Below are 26,148 nucleotides of genomic sequence, written 5' to 3' on the forward strand. Positions count from 1 at the left end.
TTACTAAAATATTTTTATTGAGCAACAACACTGGCTTTTGCCAAAAAAAAAACAAGAATAGTTATCAATTAATAATTATTTAAAAACGTAATAAACATATTCAACAATTTTTTTGTCCTAATATGAAAAGTAATAAAGTAATCATTCGTATAAAAATAAGATTTTCTAGAAAAAGATTTGAAAAAGTGTAAAACTAAAATTTGTTTTCTTAACGCTAGATGTATTTACAGTTCCACATCTTCTGGAAGATCAAGTTCATATTCACTGTCTCTGTCTGAATAAACATCAAAGATAGCATCGTCAGATTCACTTTCGGATATATCTGCTAGATCTTTACCCAAATCTAAGAACAATTTTCCATCATCCTCATCTTCTTCCAACTCTTCTTTGCTAAGCAAATAATGGACATTTCGAAGTCGATTTTTACTTCTAGATAATTTGGGCCATTCTTCCTCTTTGTTTTTATTCAAAATAATTTTAACATCTAATCCTCCTAGTTTATGAGTAAACTCCTTTTCAACACTTTGGTACAAAACAAGGTTCACTACATATTTTTTTTCATCAACAGTAGTTCTGAAAATCAAAGTAGATCATTATCTTCCGTCATCTATCAAACATTATCCAAAATAAACTAAACATGAAAAAAAAAAAAACAAGTCAAATAAGAGATATTGAAACTAGTTTATGTATTACAGTTTATAAAATTTCAAGAAAAGAGCCTAGAGATCTTTTTAAACCTAAACATTAATTATGCCAACCAAAAATGAAAATGGGAAAAGCATTGACTTAATGTTGAGAGCATTTGCACGCTTGTTTGAATTCAAATTATTGTAATTATTTTGCAGAGATTTTTGCTTCAATATACTTAATTAATCTAAATAAAATAGTAATATGTTTTACTGAAAATGACAACAAACATCGTTTTCAAAACGTCCTTAAACGTAAATGAAGACTCTATACAGGGTCTTTCACGAGGAACCTCACCCATATTTATACGGGAAACTACTGAACGTATTGTCATGAAATTCAGCACTTACAAGTATTTCACGATGCCGATGAAATCTAAAATATTTTCAAGGCATGAGCACCTCCGGTTTTTCCGGAAATGACGTCAACTTCCGTTTTTCAAATTAGAACACCATTTTTTTATTGCAGAAATAGATTCCTTAGAAAATTTCAAGTTATTTTGATGTAACATTTTTCAGTTTTGGTTGGAAAATTCGAAAAAAAAATCGAAAATAGAGCTCCGCTGAAACAAGAATAACTTCGAGGTTTTTGGATGGAAAATTTTCATTTTTGGGATTTTTCAAGATGTAAGATTGATGTATCCACTTTAAAAATCGAAATCGCGATTCATGATACAGGGGGTGAAAAAATCGCTTTCAAAGTTAGGGATGACAAAATCGTGAAAAATCAATTTTTTCAAATTAGAACCCCATTTTTTTTATGGCAGATATTGAATCTACGTTAAAAAATAATGTGAGTGTATGCATCACACCCTTGCCCTAAAGTGGATATTTTCTGAGTTATTCACAAAAAACTATTTTTCGTCTTGAATTTTCAGCTATTTCTTTTCCCTTCACGCCAAAAAGATGAAAGTTTCAGGAACTGTTACTTAAACCATGTTTTAGATTTTACTACCCTAATATGCAAGAGAAAAAAGTTACAGGTTGTTCCTAAATAGATGGCGAATTTTGATTCGAATTTGTATCGGAAACCTCTTTATTTCAACTAATCGGCCATCGGTCAGAAATGCGTTCAGGTTTGTTTAGATTTTTAGATTCATAGTTTTGAAACTCAATTTGGTTTTTAAACACTTTTGCAGATCTCTTCCTCCCGATGAAATAAGAAGAGCAACGCACGAAGCATTCCTGAGACGTATAAATAAATGTCTAGAAATTAACGGTCAAAACTTTGAGCATCTTCTCTAGTTATAACTGCGAGAGTTTGCCATGGTTCTCCTAATAGTAACTCGAAGTCGGTTTCAAGAAGGGGTGAAAAATCTACAGCATGGTTCAAATAACAGTTCCTGAAAATTTCATCTTTTTGGCGTGAAGGGAAAAGAAATAGCTGAAAATTCAAGACGAAAAACAGTTTTTTGTGAATAACTCAGAAAATATCCATTTTAGGGCAAGGGTGTGATGCATACACTCACATTATTTTTTAACGTAGATTCAATATCTGCCATAAAAAAATGGGGTTCTAATTTGAAAAAATTGATTTTTCACGATTTTGTCATCCCTAACTTTGAAAGCGATTTTTTCACCCCCTGTATCATGAATCGCGATTTCGATTTTTAAAGTGGATACATCAATCTTACATCTTGAAAAATCCCAAAAATGAAAATTTTCCATCCAAAAACCTCGAAGTTATTCTTGTTTCAGCGGAGCTCTATTTTCGATTTTTTTTTCGAATTTTCCAACCAAAACTGAAAAATGTTACATCAAAATAACTTGAAATTTTCTAAGGAATCTATTTCTGCAATAAAAAAATGGTGTTCTAATTTGAAAAACGGAAGTTGACGTCATTTCCGGAAAAACCGGAGGTGCTCATGCCTTGAAAATATTTTAGATTTCATCGGCATCGTGAAATACTTGTAAGTGCTGAATTTCATGACAATACGTTCAGTAGTTTCCCGAATAAATATGGGTGAGGTTCCTCGTGAAAGACCCTGTATAAGAGTATACATAGTTACTTCAGATCCATTTAAACATGATGATGACTTTATAAATTGAATATTTTCATTAATCACCAACTTCAAAAACCATAGTAACAACGTAAGCTCAATATGTATACAGTTTATTTAAAACTATCAGTTTACTTTTTAGTTATGTTACTTAATTTAATGATTAATATTTTCAATAAAATGAAAGATTGTGCAACTTACTGAAAATTGAAAATATTTGACTTCAGTACTTTAACATTATAAGTTTTCACATTAGGAAGTCTTATAACCATTTCAATCTTCTTTTTTGTTTGAGACCAATATACATCAGGTGTGAAATAATCTACTTCAAATGGTGCTGCTTCAATGGCTGGAAGTGTATTGCACACTTTACTTTCACTTTCCACTTCTTTTGATGTATTATTCATCTAAAATCATAATATACAATGTCAAGTGGGATACTAAGTGAGTTATGAATTTTGAAAATTCTACATAAAGGTGTATCCATCAATTAAATAGATATCCAAAACAGTAAGCAGTAAAAAAACTATATTTAGTATCCACATATTATCACGTATTTCTAATTTTGTCCTTAAAAATTCATAAGTTCAATTTCAAAATAATAGGTAGGTTCTGATAGCTTTGATTTTTAGACAATCAGAAAATTATAAGCTATACTTCTCACCAACTTCCAAAGCTTGAAAATAGTTTAAACTAAAACGTTACAGCAACCTATCATTTTCTAACTCACAAAAATATCGTCTTTCCATTCAATTGTACCTACCTTATTCATAAAATCAATAAAATTATCAACCTCATCCCCTGAGCCAAAAAAGAATTCTAATTCATCATTGTCTTCCTTGTATTCGAAATTATTCAGTGGCCTTTTGGGGACAATATGATTTGAAGAAATCGATTTAGAGGTTTCGACGATTTCCTTAATTTTTTCTATATCATTACTTTCTTCTTCTGTATAACTATCCTCTTCAGATTCTGTGAATAAAACTTCAAAATCTCTGATTGTAGCACCAGGAATTAAGGCGGCCCAACCACAATCTATAAATAGTTGGTTTAACAAAATTGGTTTTTCAACCACATCCTTGAGCAGAATTGAGAAAAATGATTGTCCTTTGTTTACTCCTGTGGAAAAAATTTACATTAATACCATATACTCGCGGTCCAGATCTTAGGGCAATAACCTTGGCATCGGATAGAACAACTCTTTTCATGAAAAAAATTCCTATAAGCTTCGTTTTCGAGATACAGGTTGAAAAAAATATCAGTTTTTTACTTATAACCCAAGTATTACTACATTCATTGCTTCAATTTGTAGCAATAGTAAAGAACTCTACAACACTTCTGCTTAGCAGTTAGTGAAATCTATGATCGATAACAGTCAAAATAAATTTTAAAAAAAGTAATAGAACTAACCTTTTTCATAAAGTACACATTGTGCATATAAAGTCCTGTAGAACTTTGAATCGGTCTCAAATGTGAATTTTTTGTATAAAATATCCACTGCATCATCACCTTCTATAGGCGAGATACCAAATAATCTGCATTGAATAGCTTGGAAAGGTAGTTTTTTAATCAAATAATTGGATAGATATCTGATATCTTTTAAGGGGACTACAGCCTCATCACCATAATCCACTGAGAAACACAGTGCATTATCACCTTTGATGCGTATTATAAGCACACGTGTGTATCTATCTTCTACTGGCTCTTTAGCAAGGTAGTACCTTCCTTCAATTATAGCAAAATTTTGCTTGGATCCTTGTCGAATCGCCACTTCAGTCATATCTTTTTCCAAATTAATGAGTCTGAAAATAGAAAGTAATTCAATATAAATGTAATTGGTTTTTTCTTTTGTTTATATATAGATTAAGTAGTACTTTGTATTAAATGATATTTTGTAGACGTGAAAAATAAGTACATATTTCATTCATAATTATTATCAAAGGTAATACCACGAATGCTTCAAATTTTATCGATAATTTTTTATTTTCCACGAAAACATGTTTATTTGGCAAAAATATGAAAAGATCCCGATTGATAAAATCATGAGTCCATAAGGACAAGTAATTTCATCCAAATTCGAATTGTTTGAATGTTTTTGCATCAAATAAACAAGTTTGAGCGATGAAAATAAAAAATTATCTAATAAAAATTTAATAACGAGTTGTATTTGGGAAGATTATTTTTTTCAACAATTTTAATGTTCAATCTTCTTTTGGGTGATGGCAATGAATATACTTTGTGTTTATTTTTCAATAAACCTCTTGAAGCACTTTAAGCTATCACTAATGACAAATTCAAAGTAAAATTTTTTTTTCAATATTAAAAAGGTATTATCGATAAGGAAGCAGTGTTATCAGTATAATCCCGAACTATTGGCTAGAATAATGCATTGCTATCAGATGAAACCACCAAAATGTCAGATTTTGACATGCAAAAAAAATAATCATAGGTAAGTTGGCCTGATAGTTAGGTTCCATTAATACTAAGATCAGCGGCTTGGGCAGGAAAGACATTTTCTGTTTTCGGAGGAAGTTTCGACTATCCTCTGTTGGGTAAACAATAGGGTAAAGCTGACATCACAAGGGAAAAAACTCAGGTTGATGAGGGAATGCATCACCTTCTCTCATCTTAGGCATCTAACTATCAAAGAAAAGTTCTTGTCGCTGGCTTTTACTGAATAGTGAAAAATATTAAGATATTAAGATAACAAGGTTAAGAGTAGCTTTAGCTTATCTTTGCCTTTTCAGGGCAAATGTATGTACATTTGTTGAATAAAGTCGATTTATTATTATTATTATTAAGGATGTCAATAAAACCCAATTACTACTTGATGTAGGTCTGGAAAAAAGAACTGCACTATTTAGAATAGAATGTGCATATTTGTATTATTCTATCGATAGTGTTGTATGTGCTATTTTTAGAAAATATAGAAAACATTCCTGGCTGATCTTTGAAAGTAGGAACTCCAGAATACCTAGCGCAGTTCAATATTTTTTTATTGAAACCTAGGACTAGGGACTAGAACTGCCAGAAGGTGTTCTGTGTAAGTTTTACTTCTTTGTTCCATTGTTACATCGAGAAATATCACTATTAATTTTTGTTGTAGTCAGGAGCTCTAACACCCAATGTACAGCGGCGGCTTCCAACCGCTAGGCCAAACCTACATATAAACTTTGAGAACATTAACTCAGCATTCACCAAAGCTTCCAGCATAAACATGCAGTTGTACCTATGTTAGAAAAATCCTGTACCAAAGCTCTCCAATACAATCATGCAAAATGGTGGTTACCAGAATTTGAAATTCTCCGAGTATATTCCCACTGGTGCCGATTCCGTATCATGAAGTCCACTTTCCCTTGTTAGGTACTGGAAATAAATAATGTTTACAATCACTGCTCAAAAACATCGCAGTAGGATTGCTTCAGCTGTCACGAAGTTACGCACAGTCGAGTACGACAAATCCCAAGAAAACAGAAGGTAATACCATTGAGTACTGAACTATTCAATACTAAATGGTAAGTACTACATATGATACATAGTGTAAAGAAGAGTTGAACAGTAAAGATGACAAATGCGCGGTAGTTTCCGTTCACTTAAGTCATGTTCGCCTTCTGAAGTAGAAGCCATAGAACTCAATAAAATAAAAAATTATCTAAATAGTTTTTTCTGGATATTGTGTGAACAAGCTTATTCAGGCCATCACTTGTGGGCCCTGGGGCAAGTTTTTTGTAACTAGTTTGAGGTCACAAATAAATAGTTCAGCCTATCAGTGTAGTAAAAAAAACTCTCTTCGCCATCGGCTTTCTCTTTCCCTGCTAGGAAAACATTCACTCAATCCAATATATTTAAAGCGTTTATTCCCCAGGATGGTTTGTACTTGTAGTATGCTACTTTTTCACACTGCATTACTGCTAAAATGATTGCCAATTCTTGGTGAAGTATCTTCCCTACTGCATCATGTCTTTGTTTATATTCGTTACCTGCAAACATTTGACATCCACTCGTAATATGTTAGACTATTTCATTCTTGGACACCCATATCGGCATCGATCGCCAATGATAGTTCGATCCTTTATGATATGTTTAAAATAATTTGAGATAACTTGATCTTGGATAACTAAAAGAAACTTTTGTAGCGTAGCTTTTGTATGACAGACGCCCGCCTCCTTAGCACTCTACCACTGACGTCCCGCATATCCAGCTTATTATTAACATTATTAGTGTGCATTTTTCTTCATACACTATCCTTACCATATTACCTCCACTGAGCTGTGCCAGCTATGAGGAAAGTTTTTTGCTATGAATTTAATAAAAATGTGCTTCAAGAACGATTATCTGATCTATCATTGCCCAATATTGAAAATTACATTTGTAAAGAAAAAAAAATAACATTTCAATTTTAGGTTAGGTTAGAATAAAATGATTATACTATTGTCAATGAAGTCAATACTCACAAAGAATCGAATTTCGCTAATCTGACATATATTTCATTTAGGGAAACTGCGCTTGAGAAATAAACCTTGTTGTAATCATTCATTTCTAAGAATGCCCATTGTGGTTTCTCTTGTGGAGGTTCTCGAAGGAGCTTCTCCTCAATGGGAATATCATATTTTGGTAAAACAATCCCTGCTGATTTACACTCCGAATAAAGATTTTCCATATGTTCCAGATTTATTTCTGCTAATTTTCGTTTAACTAATTCCTTAGATAAATTTGATTTTTGCAAATCTAGGTTGAATACTTTGATTTCTTCACTTATAGTATTGACCCAAATGGTATCACCAAGTTGCAAACAAATGTTAGAAACAAAAATACTATCATTATATCCAATATCTTCTATGAAGCCATTAAGTTTGAAAAAAGCTCTTGCCGAAAAATTTTCATCTTTGTAGGGAGGTTTGAAATTGGCTATAATAACATTAGTTGAACAAGAATCTGAAACAATACAATAAGAAAAGAGGTATTTTAAATTGATTAATTATTTTTCATCTAGTGAATATTTCATTATATGATCAATTATATCATGTACAGGGTGGGCAAATAAGCGAGGTAAGCGGCTATATCTCAGGAACCACTCATCGTAGAGACTTGCGGTAAAAAATTTTACCACTAAAGTGTATAAGAGAACACACTGGAAATTGTTTTGAAGTTCATACCTCTACCGCTAGGGGGCGTAATAGCTATCGTCGAGTAAAAAAATGCATTTTACTCGAAAAATTTTCATATTAAGTTGGAAAAAAAATATCATCACTGTAAACCTTGGAAAATTCTCTATCTGTTTGAATTGTCACTTTCGATTTTGCGACATCAAATAAGGGTGGGGGAAAGATAGAAATCTGACTGATTGAAATGTCTGTAACTTCAGTTTGGCTCAACATTTTTGAGCAAATTAGATCTTATTTGAGAGACAACATCTTGTTGATTAAGGAAAAAATATACTCATGATGAATTTGATTCAGCTGCTTCCGTTAGGGAGCGCTAAGTCAGAAGTTCATTGTTTTGTTCATTTTTCTCTGAAATTTCAAATGTAATGATAGGATTTTCTCAACAGAAACAAAAATTTCATTGAATTTGCATGAAAAAACCTGAAGGTCGCAAAGCGATAATTTCAGGCGTTCTGAAGTTATGGCCGAAAGAAGATATTCTTCAACTGATGCACTGCGAAAAACCAAATTGAGTCTTTAGGTTCTAACAGAAACAGAAATCTCATCAAATTTGTATGAAAAAACCAAAAGGTCGCAAAGCGATAGCTTCAGGGGTTCTCTAGTTATGGACGAAAAAAGATATTCTTCAACTGATGCACTGAAAAACTAAATTGTGTCTTCTTTCGGCCATAACTCCAGAACGCCTGAAGCTATCGCTTTGCGACCTTTTGGTTTTTTCATATAAATTTGATGGGATTTCTGTTTCTGTTAGAACTTGAAGACTCAATTTGGTTTTTCGCAGTGCATCAGTTGAAGAATATCTTTTTTCGGCCATAACTTCAGAACGCCTGAAATTATCGCTTTGCGACCTTCAGGTTTTTTCATGCAAATTCAATGAAATCTTTGTTACTGTTAAGAAAATCCTATCATTACATTTGAAATTTCAGAGAAAAATGAACAAAACAATGAACTTCTGACTTAGCGCTTCCTATCGGAAGCAGCTGAATCAAATTCATCATGAGTATATTTTTTCCTTAATCAACAAGATGTTGTCTCTCAAATAAGATCTAATTTGCTCAAAAATGTTGAGCCAAACTGAAGTTACAGACATTTCAATCAGTCAGATTTCTATCTTTCCCCCACCCTTATTTGATGTCGCAAAATCGAAAGTGACAATTCAAACAGATAGAGAATTTTCCAAGAATTACAGTGATGATATTTTTTTTCCAACTTAATATGAAAATTTTTCGAGTAAAATGCATTTTTCTACTCGACGATAGCTATTACGCCCCCTAGCGGTGGATGTATGAACTTCAAAACAATTTCAGTGGTTTCTTTTGTTTACATTAGTGGTAAAATTTTTTACCGCAAGTCTCTACGATGGGGGGTTCGTGAGATATAGCCGCTTACCTCGCTTATTTGCCCACCCTGTACATACATTATTACATGAAAGTTAGAATGTGACAGCTCCAACATAATAAGGAAACTACTATATGCTTAGCATTTGTACGAACGGCCGTGGGGGTTTATATTTAAATTTCTCTTTGTGATAGTCTTACTCAATTTTACAATAATAGAGCAGTGTTAGCCAATGTCACAGAATTACTGGTAGCGGGACATTCTGCCCTCTCATTGGACGCTGCATTTGACTGGAATAAGCATCTAATCAGTGTAACTTGTCCAATAAGCAACTGGTAAGCTTTATTTGTTACCGTTATTGGAACTCCCACTACTCTATTATCCATATCAGACAACATAGAATGATTTATTCTCATGAAACTTATTAACTCATGATATATAAATATGCAATGCTACTTCATCCATCACTTTTTGTGGAGAGCATTGAAATAAGGTTTGAAGGAAAAAAAAACATTAGGAAAACTCACTTATATCATTTTTCTTGTTGAATTCATCCGGTAACTTGAAGATTTTACTCTTGCTTACGGTTGTTCTTTTTCCATTGTCTATTACTAATATATCCACCACATCATTTTTTATTTTTTCTACTAAACATTCTCGAAACATATCATTGAAGTCTTCTTCATCCCAATATGCATAAGACGATTTTTCCTTGATGCTTTCAGCTCTTTCTTTCTTTACTTTCAATAATGACGTCAGTTTCTCATCCTCAAGGCCTTTTTGCGACTTATAATTTGTTATCTTTCCTTCAATATCTTTATGCTCTATAATGAAAACTTTCAAGTGATTTACATCAATTAATTTCAAAATTTTGAATTTTATAGTTCCATTCTGAGGCAACGAAGAATTGCAATCCAATTCACGATCAAGAAGATGTCTATCAGGACAACTAACGGTGTGACAATAACCGAACTGTTTTAAAGAAGAGCACAATGGTAATTCAGCTGCAATTTTGACCTCTTCCTTTTCTACCTCCATTTGCTGAAATATAATTGATGAATGAATGAAGTGAAATATACCCTAATCAAATAAAAGGCCAAAAACAATTAAAATCAATTAGATATTGGCGAGTTCTGATTATTCTATAAGCCTATTATATTTTCAGTTTGAACCATTGGAAAGTTAAGCAATGGTTAAGTTTCAAATTAGGACTGGCTGAAGTAAGCTTATTTTATAGTATATCCAAAGTCACTTAAACTAGTCCATAAAAACGCTTGGCCAGATGTCCCTGTGAAGTGGATTCCGCGATCTACTAAATACCGGGGTTTATTTGAAAGTATTGCTAGGCAATAAATCAATAAATTCACTGGCCCCAAAGGAATTTCTGGAAACTTGGACAACCCTTGTAAAATAGAAATATTCTGGCTTCCTCCAAGTGACTTTGGATATACTATAACTTGTTTGATTATATTCATATAAAAAAAAATAGTGGGGTTTCAGAGTATGTCTTACGCAATAAGTGAATGAAACCACATAAAAGAGTTAACTTGGCATGCAATGGTAACCTCATTTTTACTAATTTCACTTTTAAAGGTCGATTCATATTATCCGACACGTATCGCTTCAGACACCAAGCGAATCGTTTACGACAAATATCGTTTGATGCGTTTCATATGAAGTAATTCACATTTTCCGTCACCAATCGTGTCAATCGCCATCCGTTCCGTATTTTTCGAAAGAATATTTTGTCTGATATCGTATGGGCGGAGTCTGTAAGAACGTGTCGGAACTTGTCTAAACGGATAATGTGAATTAGCACTATTAGCAGACAGTTGTGCTTCGTTCTGAAATACGTAATTTTCGTTGGTAATGGATTCCGAAAAATTCATATATTTAATGCGTGAGCAGGAAATTCTATATAATCTAAATTCTAAATCATAGATTGTATCACGATACTAATGAAAAGAAAAAATTTGGAGGGCAATTGCCGACAAATTGAAACAAGATGGTTCTGTTTTTGAATATTGGGTGTACAAAAATCTTCTTACTGAGTTTTCTCTTGTTTCATCTTTATCCAGTAATAATGCAATAGCACATAGTTTTTCACGTGAAAGTTATAACATTTTTCGCACCTCAATTTATCCACTGCCTGAATCAAATTGAAACGCTCCTTGAATGAGTATATGACAATTGAATGAGTATTCCGACAATCGATTCGCTTGGTGTCTGAAACGATACATATCGGATAATATGAATCGACCTTAAACCTTCCCAAATTAATGATATAAAAAAATATAACTGAAAAATATGTGAGTTCTAATTCAGATAACGTAAGAAATCATAACATAATCAGTCAAGATGATGAAATTTCATACTCCAGTTTTATGCTTCTATCTATAGTAAGCTTATTTTACCAATGGCATGAGGTGAATCCGAAAATTCAATTGTATCCACCTTGAAAACCTACACCAAACTGTGCTAGTTATTAACCCCGTGCTATTTTGCCGATGTACTCATTTTGATTGTGCTTATATATTCAATTCGTGATGAGAATTGGTATTGGTTATTTTTTCGATTCATTTTTCCTTTGCTTCACTTACATTCACCAGCATTTATATAAAATATTTATTTCTCAAGATGTTGAACTGATATAGAGAATAAATTATTTTCTCAAATTCTGGTAAGAGGGAAAAATGAACTTTTGTTTAGATTTTGTAGCGTTTTTATTTAGTATTTGCACAATATTGATCGACACCTCAACTTAATATCCATATTGGAAATATTGCAGCAAAAGTTATTGGCTTACCTTACACACAGGTTCAAATTGGTTTAAAGAAACATTATAGTTCTTCAAGAGCAATAGCAATCTGGGTATTTGGTCCACACACAACTCATCTGTTAAAATGTACCCTTCACATTTCAAATTATCCTAGTAGAAGAGAAGAAACAAATCAATTTATTTTTCAACAATAATTGTTAACTCCAACTCACCTTTTTCTTTGTAAGAGGGCTTGTATAATTTTCAAGAAGACAATAAAATCTCTTCAGCCACAAGCTCCACTTAGATGGTAATGAGAAATGGATTATTAGGGAAGCACTAGTAATAGACAGCATTGTGTGTAGGACTACATCAGTACAAATTAAAACTGAAAGTATATAATTGGTTAATTGAAACAAGTTCATGAAAAATCAAGAAAATGGAAAATTAACAAATATCCTACCATTATATTGGCCTGCACAATTACTTTCCCAATTGCTTTCATTCTGATAAATTTGCTCGGTAGTAAGGTCATCAGTTATAGGTATGTAAGTAATACTGGCCAAATCTAAGACAGTCTTCAATTTTTCTATTTCCTCATTCGCATTGCATATTATTATTGATTTATAATATTTCCATTTATCCTTCAATATATCTGCAAACATGTATTACTCTAATAATTTATTTACTCAGTTGTCGATTTGCTAAAACCCTTTGATCTTTGTATTCTAAAATTTTTCAGTTCATGATTCTATGGGTTCTATTCGAATTGTTACACCAAGATATAAATTGACTTTCATAACAAGGATTATTATGTTCAAAGTCATTGAAAATTTCTTATAAATTCTCTGAATTTCTTCGATCGTAATTATTTATGCAGGGGTAGAATTCTGTAACTTTCGTTATCATAGCAAACGAAAGCGATAACGTTACGAAGCGAAGCGAATGCGGTATTCTGTAAGCGTCTTTTTCTTTATCGTTTCGTTATCTTTACGCTTTTAGTTTCGTTGTCGGAGCTTACCGACTTTACACGAAGGAACATTGGCAACGTTGCAAATAAGTAGATATTTAAGCTACTGTAGGATTCTGCAGGTTTTGACATATAAGGTACCTGAGATAATCTCTAGTAAGAGCAATGAGATAAGAGTCCCTTTTATGGACTCTAGCTGTAATGTCCTTTGAATAATCCACAGTATTTAACTTGAGTATTGTCAGAAATTATATTTTGATTTATGACTCTCATTGGAAGTTACTTAACAAAGGGTTTCATACTATTTTAAACTATTTAGTTTATCATTAAGAATGAATTAGCTAATTGAATACAGCACCTGAATGCAAATATTGAGTATTACAAAAAGTCTTATTTGAGCACTGGAAGAAATTCGAAATGGAACCTCGTTCAATGGATTATAATTTAAAACCTTCATTCTTATTCCAGTTACAAAACCTACCCATACTACAAAATAAGTTCGGGGAGTCTACTAATAGTGTGTATAGGTATAAAGAAATATTCATCATGTTTTCAATGATTCTGATCATCGACGAGGAAATCTCAAGAAGAGTTCGTCTAACTCTTACAAGAGAGGAGAATAGATTTCTTCGAGATAGAAGTGATCCATTTAACTTAACGGATGAGAGATTCATAGACGTTTTCCGTTTGTCGAAACATTTAGTTCACGTTCTATTCGATGAATTGAAACCATTTATGGATAATTATTGGAGGAACACGAGAACGCCATTTGAACAGCGAATATTGATAACTCTGAAATTTTTTGCCAGTGGAAATTACCAACGCGGTATTGGACAAGAATATTTGCTAGCAGTAAGTCAACCCATGGTCAGTCGTTGTGTTAGTGAAGTGACTAAATTGATTAACCATGTATTCCAAGGAAGAATTAAATTCCCTAATGATTCTGAGAAGACCCAAAATAAAGGGAAATTTTTTGAAAAATGTGGAATACCAGGAATTTTAAGCACTCGAAGAAAATTTGACTGGAACCTCATTCAACAGAGAAAAGCACTTGAAGATATTTCGAAATTAAAGAGGAACCTTATCTGTCGAATCAATTGGGTACTCCACTTTCACGCTTAAAAGTTGTCCTACTCCATCGTTCTTCTTTTTCTTCTTCTTTTCTTGAAGATAACTTTCATAACGCAATTTTTCAATAATTAATAAAATTAATTTCAAACTTAATATTAAGAATTGTGATATTGTGAAGCAAAACATTCAAAATTATAACCTCGAAATCGAAATCATTCAAGTGTCATAATATGATGCTTAAGACTTGGTCACGTGGTAAAAGTAAACCAATCAAAAACGTCGTCGGACTTTTCGTAATGACAACGAACCCTAAAATGTTTCGTTATCGTCATGAGGTCGTTCTTTGCTTCGGCAAACACGACTATTGCCGAATCCCTTTACAGAATACCGAATCGAGCAAAACTGTCGTTTCGTCACGTTTTCGCTTCGCTTTGCCCTTACAGAATCCCACCACTGATCTAAAATTTCAATGGCTACTCACCAACAACAGCATCACATTTGGCCTTCTCTTCTAACAACTTGACCTTTAATTTGATTCCTCCATAAATAGCAGCTTCTAAATAATCCCCTATAGATATTAGTGGTGTATCTCTTAGATCTATAAGAAATTTCTCAACTTTCAATGTCCAATGTTCACCATTCATAATCATTTGAACGTTCTGTCGAATAGTTCTTTGTAACAGCATACTTTCAATTGCTGCAATGATGGATTTCATTTCATCATTGTATTTCAGAAGCAGAACATCTAAATTTTCAAGAACAAGATGACAGAGCCGCTTGAAGTTTGTAGCATTTTTTTTCAATAGTTCAATTAAAATTGGAGGAATGGTAATGAGCATGTCTACCGAACTCTGAAAAAGAAATAGAACATGTGTGATAAGTGAATTTTTTCCATTGTAATAAAAAAATTTATGGAATTTCTAAATACATGAAAACATAATTTAAAATCACCAATGCTTTTTTCAAATTTTGTTTATAATGCGACTTTCAAATATAAAAGTAAATAATTTTGTCTTTATGTTTATATTGTGTGGATTTCAGAGTATGAAAGGTTTGCATAATATACAAAAAATATTTGCATTTGTTCCATATTTATCAAATATTATGTATATTGATTAATCCCCTGTTACACTATGCCTTTTTGACTCTTGTTTCAAACTCATTACAGAGCTGCAAACCTTATATTTTCAACTCATTGTTGAGGATATGTTTTGTTCATGAAATTTTGATAGACTAATATCACACTTTCTGTATTAGTATTGTTATACAAGCAAAAAGAGGAAATTGCAAAAATCATTACTTATATTAGCTCCGCTAGACTTTGTCCTGGATGTCTTGATTGCCAGATATATTGTTTTGTTTTCTTTTCTGAATAAAGACACTATTTATTTTTTTTATTTATAACTGTTATAGATAGATACTTTTCTCTCAAATTTGAGTTATGTCACGACTAAGATGTCTAAAATACTGGTGTGTTGACTGATAAGATTTTGTTCAAGATAATTTATTCTGGCGACTTATTTCAAATGAACACCTAGTATACTTCAATATTGTTGGGAATCTGCTATAATTTTCAGAGAATGAAAAGAGAATAATTTCATTAATCTATAAATTCTATCCAATCAATACTTTGAGACACATAATGTTTATTATTCGAGTTTTGTTCCTTCAATTTCCATAATATTTATTCAAAACAAATGTTCAATTTAAATGAGTTTTGTTTTATTAAAGTGAATAAACAAGAAAATTGCTCTTATCTCAAATTCAGAAATAAAAATTTTTCCACAATTCAACTCACCAAGTTAACAAATTGAAATGGATAAGTCACTAACAATATCCTCGGTTTGTTGTGACCACCTCCTTCAACCAATTTATTTGCCAAATCGTAGATCTCCTCACATTCAGTTGAAGTCTTTCCCAGAACAATAGCTATAGGACCTCCTTTTTTCAAATCACTGTATCTTTCTTCTCTTTCTATCAAAAAAGAGCAAAGAGGGGGTAGGTAAGCTAAGGTCTTTCCAGATTTTTTTCTGTTAACATAAAATACATTCATTGAACGAGTTATGGCTGGCCAGATATAGGACTGAATTTTTTTGGTTCGGACGTATTTAAGCTTGCTGAGAGTTCTGTGAATGGCAGGATGAAAAGGAGCTTCGACCACCCGATCAACAGCTGGTGGTATCAATCGACTGAAATGAGAATTAACACAAAATCAATGTTAGGAGATAACTTGAATAATATAATTGTTATTGTGAATATAATTTTATCTGGTGAGAAGCACTGATGTCAATTAATTTACATTAGTAAGCATTACTACTACTATAATCATAGAAAAATTAGAAATAGAAATTAACAGACCAAGGTAAAGATAAGTATACAATAATTATTAGGAAACAAAGTACAAACCCATGCACCAAGATTTTGAAGCTAGCGTTCTTCTCAAGTTTAGTCATAAATTTATAATCCACCGAGGCTAATTTTATATCTTCCTCTCTAGGTTCCTTCAACATAAGACTAGGTGGCCTCATTTGTTTTTTTCTACATTTTTCTTCTTCGGTAAAATTTTCGTTTCCAATATCCCAACCTTCAGATGAAGTCCAAAATTTACACTGACTACAGTTGCAAAATGGAGTAACCACCATCTGGGAATCTTGATATGAAAAAAAAAAAAAAAAAAAACAAATCAAATAAAATTCCATACTCACCAGAGATGTAAGCAGATTACTCACCTACAGCATTTTGTGGTTTAGTAGGATCATCTATACCCTCCCTATCTGTTTCAGCTTTTTTTTGCTCTTCTGAGCTTTTTCTGCTATTTTCAAGATCCGAGTTAAGAGTGGTATTTGATTCTATACTGTTATTTCTTTTGTTCATTAAAGGATCTTCAGTAATGTTTCCACTTATTGATTCTTCACAAGGTGCGTCATTTTCACGGATATTAGAAGTATTTTTTTCAATGAAACACTTTTGAGATTCTTTATTTCTTATCATATCTGAATCGGAAGCATCACTTGTATTACTCAATACATTTTTAGTTCTTTCTACCAGTTTTCTAATCATTATATTTCTTGAATGGGGGAAATGTTCTGCTTTTGTACTTTTATTGATCTCTTCCTTCACCTCAAATTCTTTTTTAGATGTACATGTTTTATTCGTAATTAATTTCCCTGAATCACTTCTCTCAGAAATTGATGATGCATCACTAGACTTTTTCTTCTTATTTGGCATAGATCTCATTCCTCCAGGCATAAATATAGCATTTTCTGACTTCAGTAGCTTTGGTTCAATTACCTCACCTGAAATGTCATTTCAAAGATTTCAACAAGAAATATTTTTTGCACAATGATAAAAAGTATGTATAAACATCAGTTGGGATGCCAAAAAAAATCATCAGATTTTGATTAGAATTTTTAGGCCGTACTACTACACATCTTTCAGACAATTATTATTTTTTGGTGTAGGTAGAGGTTCATTCATAACTTTAATCAACCATTAACCATTTGCAGTTAAATTTCTTATTTTGGAAATTGTGCTAGATATGATTAACAACATGAAAGAAAGAATGACAATCAGTTGATATTCATTAAATAACCCAAAGTTTGAAAATCCTATTTGTAAATTATAAATGTTAAAATTCAGGATATTGAATTAAATAAAAAATTATAACCATAATTAAATTCCTCAACAATATGAATGGCGTCAGAAATAAAGCAACTGATAAATGAAAATCAATAATTTCCCAACATTCAAACTATTAAATGCTACTTATTACTTGTCACAAGGGAGACCTAAAGCTACTCAAGTAAAATAAAGGAACACCTATTCCATCAATCTTGCCCAAAATTTCTCATTGAGCAATTGCACCTAAGAGGTTTCTTATACGATCATGCAACTTGCAATTAGAAACAAAAAAATCTCTGAGTTGCGTTAAAGTTAATTGATCTACATATATTTTTTGAAATTGAAACAAACAAGACTATCACGACTACTTGAATATATAGGGTGAGCCTCAAAGTTGTACATGAAATTTAAAGAAAGTGTTTTATTTGATTAGAGGAATCTATAATTAAATTTGATGTACAACCAGTATAATAAGGAGAAAATTAAAGTAACCAATTTTAATACACATTTGGTGACCTTTCCAATGCCATCAGTAAGATCTGATTATTGGGGTGATTCGCTCAGCTGAATGGTAATATGGTTATTTTGAATTGGTTATAAACAGCTGTTTCTCATAATATAAGCCTTGTTCAAGAACTTTTACCAAATTGCTTTTTAGTGTTGAACCCTTATTTTTTAGTGAAATCAAGATTATCACATCTATTTTAACTATGAGAAAACTAGTAGGTGTGATCTGAAAAGATTTGGATGTCATATAAAGGTAGCCTCGAAATTTTGGTCACTTCACCACCATATTCCCTGGTCAAAAATATTCAGGGAAGTTGAAATAATTTTTTTTTTTTTTGAAAAATGGTAAAGACTCCCAAAATGGATATTCTCCAAAACTAAAAATCATTGAATTTGGTATGTCTTCTTGTTACGCAGGAGTTTTAACTACTATTTTAAACACACTATGAAAATTTCATTCATGTGTATCTCAAAACTGAGACTTAAAAGTTCTCAACAAATTTTTGTACTTCAATATTTCCCAATTGTGAGGCAACATTTGATGTGAAGTTTTCAAATCAGTTCATTTTTTATAACAATGCATCCAATCACAAAAACAGAAGGGTATCATAAAATATTTGGTTTTGTAGATGTTGGCTCAAAAATTGAAAATATTGGGATACAAAAAGTTACTTTACCCTTGAATTCCCCAGCTTAGGATGTACCTGGTTGAAATTCACATTGTATGTTCACTCTGGTAGTTAAAGCTTCCAAATAACAACAGAAATACCAGAGGAAATAAATAACAGCCATCTTAAGGGATTCACTCTTGAAGGCTTTTATTTTAATTATTTGAACTTTCCCCGTTATTTTTGATTGTAGAATACGTTGTTGAAATATTAACCACTAATTCTCGGGCACCTTTACACAAAATATAATTTGGGAGAATGATACAATCAATTCACCAAACCAATAATAAACTCTTTATTATCAACAGAAACATAATTTTGAAGAGTAAAAAATAAATAAATTTAAATTTCTAATAAATTTAAAAACTTAACATATCATATTTTGAAGTATAATTCAATCAAAAACGTTCTTCAGTTCTGGATGATACTTTCAAAATATCTGAAAGGAAACTCAAACATAGCATACATTAAATAAAGAAGCTCTGATGTGAAGTTGGGTTCTGTTGCGCCCTTGTTCTATTCATGGAATTTCGAATGTAGATTTTTGCTTCAATATACTTCATTCAATCTTCTGATCACAAGATCTTCAGAAAAAATCTCTTGGTCTTTGACATGCTATGAAAAGATAAACTGCAATCACTTTTTCAAACAATTTTCTTATAAAATTAAAATCATATTATATAAAAATGAATGCAAACTCGAAAGATTCGATTTTTCGTCTTTTATATGTCACTCTGCATCTAAATTCATGTAAAAATGACCTTTTTATTGAAATTTTCAATTTTTTTTTTAATAGTGTGCCTTCTTGTTCAAGGAGGTAGATATGGGGGTACTGGGGGTAATTACGCCTTCAAGGCTTCCAAAATATAAAATTTCAGAATTCTCACCAAGACGAAGAACTAACATTTTTCCATGAAACCAATTATCTATATATTATTATATTTTACTCTTCTCTGAAATAGGTACGGCAGTAAAAAATCAGACTCTTTCACTGTTTGCGAGTTTATTATCGCTTTCAATATGATAAATTTTTATTGCATTACAAGCACTCCACGTCCGAGGTTTATTATTTTTCTTTATCTATCCTCTTTATCGCCTTTTGTTTTGCCATCTATGATCTTTGCATTCATCATCGATACACACTTACACCATGTTTTCGGTTTTTTGCATCATTCTCGTCATATTATTTCAATATTGCAATATTATGAACTCGATATTGATTCTGTGGTTTGCAAATATGAAGAGGAGATTCTTGAAATTGGTATTATAAGAAACACAAAGGACAAACTATATTCCTAGTAAATGATGATGATTATTTCACAAGAATTGTTTTTGAGAGATTAGTTTGTAGGCATGTTACATATATATTAAATGTTCCTTTTTGTGTATATATGTTTTATAAGTAATTATTTTTTATGAAATAATTGATCCTTACAAATTTTTGTTTCGATTATCCATCAATGAGTCAAAGCCAATAGTTTGAGGCATCTCTCGATTCAAGATTTGAAAATTACAAACATTTGGTCAAAATGATAGTGCTTAAGAACAAGGGCGCAAAACACATCAAATTTACAAATCAGTATTTCTCTTCAATGATTCGTAAATAACTTCACATTTTATGAGCATCCGATAAAACATACCTTTTGATTGTCCACCTGTAGTGTCGATAAGATCTTCTTTTGCTTGTGTTTTTCTAGTTCTCAGCTTCAAGGCAGCTAACTTTGAAGCAACAGAAGTGCTATTATCTCTATTAACATTTGCTTCTGAACCACTAGTTACTTCGTCAGTACAGGATTGATTTTTAGATTCCAGAGCCGCTTTTCTACGATTTATCAATCTCTTCAGTACTGACGCTTTTGAAAACTGCTTATCCATATTTACTGAAGGAGTTCTGTAAATAAATTTATGACTCAATTCTTGAGAGTATTCAGCTGATTATCATTTCTGACATAAAGAGCTTCTTTATTCAGAAACTATCAAAGATAAATTGATACAAGAATCGATTACTATCCCAAATTACATCTATTTTAATACATTGATAAAGTTGATGATTAAAATCAAGATATCAATTTTGAAGAAAAGGCTAACCATGTATGTATTTGACATTAATTTTTTTTTCAGATTCATTTATGTTTACGAAAACATCATAAACCTTTCAAACATTAAACAGACTAACATAAATAAAGCCATAAATGTATTCACTAAGATCTTTTTTAACTCAGATACTGTGTGCTTTTGATACTTACTTGATATTGAAAAATAATTTCAGGGATGTTTCCCAATAAGATGTGCCAAAATATTTTTGTTTTGTGCATTTAGTAATTTACAACATATATAGTGTATAATATAACAATAACATATATAAAAGATTCATTTTCACTAACAACTAATAACAGTTATGAATGCTTTGAACTGTTTGAATTTACAAATTTTTGATTATCTACCTGCTAAAAAGAAATGACAAGAATGCACTCCAAAATGTATTTCTTCAGTTAATTTAGTATGATCAAGATCATTTGATCCATTTATTTATTAGCACAACCCATTTGAAAATAAAAATTAAACTAATTGTGAAAATAGAAAACAAACATCCAATAAACATAAAAAAAATTATAAGTGGCAAAAATAATCTAAATAATAAGTACTTTACTTTTAAAAAATTTAGAGAGGCTCCAAACAAGTCCAAAACAGGAGACAAACCATTGTAAAGCGCCGCAACACGGTGTATTTTTTGATGTCTTATTATTGATGTTATTTATAAAATCAAGAAACATACGCATGGAGTGTATTAAGAGACGGAAATACATGGGAATAACAAAGGCCTATATGGAAACCAACAATACTATAGGATAAAATAACTCAACAAAACAATAAAATAAAATCTGAGAAGTAAAAAAACATTCCTTAAGGTAAGACAATATAATGCCATCTAACTTCAGATGATTGATAAACTTGAACATAAAGATGGAATTAAAAAGTAATACAAAAAGGCAATTACTTCAACAAATATAGTAGTTTCTACTGTAGAATTTTCAACTCAAACTGTATAAACTAAGGGTAATTGAATAAAACAATAATCAAAATAAGAACAATTAAAATTATTAACCTAACATAAGTCAACATTTTCCTAAGATGTGTGCCCTACATTATTGTTGAGTCGTTTAGGAAAAGGGAGCTTGAAATGTTAAGGGATTCAAAATTCAAAAACTCAATATCTGAGTTGACATAATTAACCACATTGAATCTATCCAAATTACCCCTCTTCTTCCAAACTTACCTTCCACCTTCTACCTGCATATCCTCTCTCTCTGAATCAGTACAGCTTAACAATTCCATTTTTCGTTCTTCAGATTTTTTCCTCAAGTTTTTTATTATTTCACTTTTAGATATTGCTTTTAGTGAAGTATTTGATTTACTAGATTGTAATTGGCTATTATTTACAAGAGAAATCCCCCTTGATGTACTTCTCATGAAAACTTCATCCATTAATAGCGATAAATCAAAAGAAAACCTGTGAAACGATAATAAAGCTCGATATACATAAATATATAATCACTGCATATGTTACAACATTACTGGTTATTGTTCAAGCGAAAAGTACACCTAGTTAGATCAGCCAAATGCACAAATACATCAGATTTCAAATTAGGTACAAATGAAAAATGTGTTTTCTCCATTTGGAAATATGCAAACATTACAAAAAAATAAACATAGTAACATGCACACATACTAATAAACAACACCACAATGACATTACAATAAAGTATTTCAAACCAGTTAAAAGACAGACCTTTGAAATAGTTAGTGTACTTGACATTTTAAATATAATTTCAGTGAACATTGATATTATAGCCTTCACATTCAATTAAATCTCATGCAAAATCCCTATTGCCTTTTTGATATAATTCTGTTACTGAGTTAATAGATTCCTCTCTTTTTATAATAATACAACTAATAATCAAAAAGTATAAATTGTGGTAATTAAAGTGGAATATTTCAACAAGTTATGAAGATATATAAAATTTGAAAGTTAGGAAAATAAAGTAGTCTTCTCATAAATATATTTTAGAATATTGTATTAAGTCAGGTTGGTTTAGCTACTAATATTTTTTCCATATCTTGAAATTCGTATATATCTGGTAAGTAAACATGAAAAATTAATATATAATAAAATAATATCTGTCTTACCTGGAATCCTCATGTTTTTTGCTGGCTTGTCTTAAAGCTGCTGAATATAAAACCTTGTAATTTGTTCTAATTAATTCAACTTTGGCAAAAAGTTCTGGATCTTCTATCATTAGATTTTTATCAATGAGAGCTTTGGACAAAGAAGAAGTTTCACCATCTTTCTTGTACATGATATCACCAAAAACTGTTTTGTTGACTTCTTTAATTTTTTTGAAGAATAACTGGTAGTCGCCCATACACTGAAGAGCATTGATTGTGGCTCCAGCATTTGGAAGAGTATTTTTTTGTTGAACAATTGAGTTATCTTCAATATTTAAACCCTAAAAATATAATCATACTATTGGGTAAATATTTCCAATCATAAGAACCTTCATATTAGAATTAACTTATTTATTTATTAAAAAAAAAAAAAAAAATTCACACTAAGGGCAGGTTTTTTCACATGATAATTATGAAATTTATTCCTTTTGCATGTTTTGTTCATAGATAAAACCTCTGTTGGAGGAATAAATTTTTTTATTCAGATATGAAAAAACCGGCCCTAAAAAGTATAATGTAATACATAACCCTGCTTTACTTTTAGAAGGCTAGATGGTGCTCTAAAGGAATTTCACACATGTATTTCCAGCGGCTGGTGCTGCTCAGTGTTCATGGACTATGACTTACCTTCGGAGGCATGTGCCACTCATAATTTGAATGTGCAAAATTTATAGTCATAGTGAATACATAAGTGCAATTTAATTAATGCTTACCTCATTCAGGAAAACAACATTCGATAAACAAGCTTCATGAATAAGAGGTGGCAGTTTAGTCAAGTCAAATTTTGGATTCAATTTATAAACTGTACTAGTGTGCTCCAAATGACCATAATCTATTAGCCAAACTTCATATGTATTACCTTCAACTTTATTTTCTATTGCAGCTCTTTTCCAAATGAGATTTTTCCTCACCACAACAATCTTGAAAAAAATAATTATACTCAAATAATCAATATTGCTTTAGAGCTGAAATTTTTCATGTTAATTTTAAATAAAATCATTCTGGGTGGATAAAATTTCATATCAAGACCAAATGAGTATTAATAAGCCTATTGTTTCAGCAACCTGTCATACAGCAAGCTATAAAGATTAAATCCATAGTCCTGACTTTCAACACATTCTGACATCTATTTGTTGGAAATGAGCAATACAGCAACAACTTTTTAATGGAATTCATTAAGAAGAGATTATTTTAGATTGAGAAGGATTAAATTCATATGGAAAAGTTAATTTATTTGGGCGTTCATTCTTTAAACAAAATCATTTTTTATTTTTTCATTATCATGCAATAATAGAATGATTGGAGCTCTTTGGTTTTTAATTGAGTGAAATTTTTAGAACTGTATACTTGACAAGCTGAAGATCTCATGAAAATATCTGTAATGAGAGTCACGATGGCCATCATGTCTCAGTCTTTAGACGTGGTATGATATAATTGCATCTTGTGTAATTCATTTCAGATTTGTATCAGGTCAAATCTATTATTCCAAATCGACAGGCTGCCAGTAAGTGAGTAGGCACCTTTAGATTTTAATCAGGGAAACATTTTCTTACTATGTTGAAAACACAATGCATAAAGAACATTAATTGGAATTTCAATCACTTAGAAGCAAGTAATGTACGAGGAGAATACGTGTAGAGAATAGTATTCTCTACAATGAATAGAAATATTGAAATTTCAACATAAAGATACAGAGAAGAAATAATAAAATCTGCTATATTAAAAAAAATCCTTCGACAAAATTTTCTGACTTATAAGAAATATACTTACCTCTCCGATATTAAATTCTTCATATTTTTGATCTATCCCAGAATATTCCTTAGCGAGGTCATTTTGTAGTTGAATTCTTTTTTTACTGTCTTTCCTCCAAAATATCCAAAATAAGTGGGGATGCAGAAAAATTGGAATTTCTATTTCCTTTATATCCATTTTTTCATAAAATCACGACTTGACAATTTTTTTTAATTTCGATTTCATAAAACGCATATCTCACTTTAACAAAACTATATTTTTCAAATTAACGTTTAACTTAACATAACCTTCGCGTACCACAAAGAAAGCCAAAGAAGACTAATTTCAAAGACTGATCTGTGCTCATATCGCAGATTACTGATTGAATTTTTTTTTATTCCTCTGTCGAAAACAAATTCACTCTAAACGCAAAGAACCATACGTGTATCGTTTTTAGAAAATAGATATTTTAAAATACACTTCCCCAAGAAATTAACCCATCACTAAAAAGTAGGCAAAAGTTTAATAACCATTTTCGTCAAAGCTACTAGCCTGATTTGGATTTTTTTTTAAACATACCGTACGCGGTATGTGCATAAAAACCTATAGTTCAAAAAATACGATTTACAATACAATTATAGCCTGTTTTTCGTGAAATTTGTAACAACCTGTAGACTGTAAAGTTTAACAGTTGCGTTATCAAGTTGGAATTAAACTTATACTTTAGCCTTATATTTTTTCAACATTTTCTGCACTTGTTCAAACAGCTATGACCTATATGCATCCAGCGAGCCAGCCTCTCTTTTACCGTTGGACTCAAAATAAAATAATAATCAATATAGGTATATGAAATTTAATTGAGGAACAGTGAGAGAAACTGTTCGAATGAAAATGACGTTTATAATAAATGCATATAATAGTATATAAAAGGTTTACAAGGTGTCTCAAAAAAATATTATATGTAAAAAATCGATTAAAACAAAATGAGCAGTTTTTCGAAAAACATGTTTATTAATTATGAAAATAATTAATTTGGATTTTTCAAGGAAACCCCTACAGGTATAAGTCCAAATCAAACCAGGACCCTGTGGTTAAGGCCTCCAGCTGAATAATAATAATCTTCCTGAGTTGAATAATCTGTCAAGCAGGGAGTTCGTATTTTGAAAAAAAAAAATCCTCTTCCAGAAGACCGATCAATTCGAATCCGTGCATTCTTCAATGTTAGGTGAATATTTATAGCGCTTTGCTTGGGACGACCACGGATACAGTAACCAGTAAATAAAGCTATAAGACTTTGACTTGGACCTAGGAATAAAATCTTTTATATTCTGAATTCCTTGGACCTATAGGATAGTCAGAATATAATAATATAAAACTTTGAAGAAACTCCGCTTTCATGCCTCTTC

At 31.2% G+C, this 26,148-nt stretch overlaps 1 protein-coding gene and 1 long non-coding RNA gene across 2 annotated transcripts; one reads left to right on the forward strand and one right to left on the reverse strand.

The window, feature by feature from the left end:
- Positions 1–25,104, reverse strand: LOC123673607 (putative ATP-dependent RNA helicase TDRD12). The gene is made up of 18 exons (XM_045608190.1): positions 24,782–25,104; positions 23,725–23,931; positions 22,973–23,292; positions 22,062–22,295; positions 20,425–20,675; positions 16,718–17,284; positions 16,395–16,638; positions 15,787–16,177; positions 14,470–14,839; positions 12,411–12,602; positions 12,181–12,335; positions 11,996–12,118; positions 9,717–10,230; positions 7,141–7,621; positions 4,097–4,488; positions 3,450–3,805; positions 2,888–3,093; positions 1–573 (listed from the first exon to the last, which is right to left on the reverse strand). The coding sequence occupies exons 1-18, from the start codon at positions 24,938–24,940 to the stop codon at positions 225–227; spliced, it is 5,511 nt and encodes a 1,836-aa protein (XP_045464146.1). The 5' UTR covers positions 24,941–25,104; the 3' UTR covers positions 1–224.
- Positions 20,698–24,311, forward strand: LOC123673612. The gene is made up of 3 exons (XR_006746510.1): positions 20,698–20,875; positions 21,450–21,693; positions 24,072–24,311. It is a non-coding gene; the product is annotated as an uncharacterized LOC123673612 (long non-coding RNA).
- Positions 25,105–26,148: the final 1,044 nt, after the last annotated feature.

This window comes from Harmonia axyridis, chromosome 2 (assembly GCF_914767665.1).
Source record: "Harmonia axyridis chromosome 2, icHarAxyr1.1, whole genome shotgun sequence".
Lineage (NCBI taxonomy): Eukaryota > Metazoa > Arthropoda > Insecta > Coleoptera > Coccinellidae > Harmonia > Harmonia axyridis.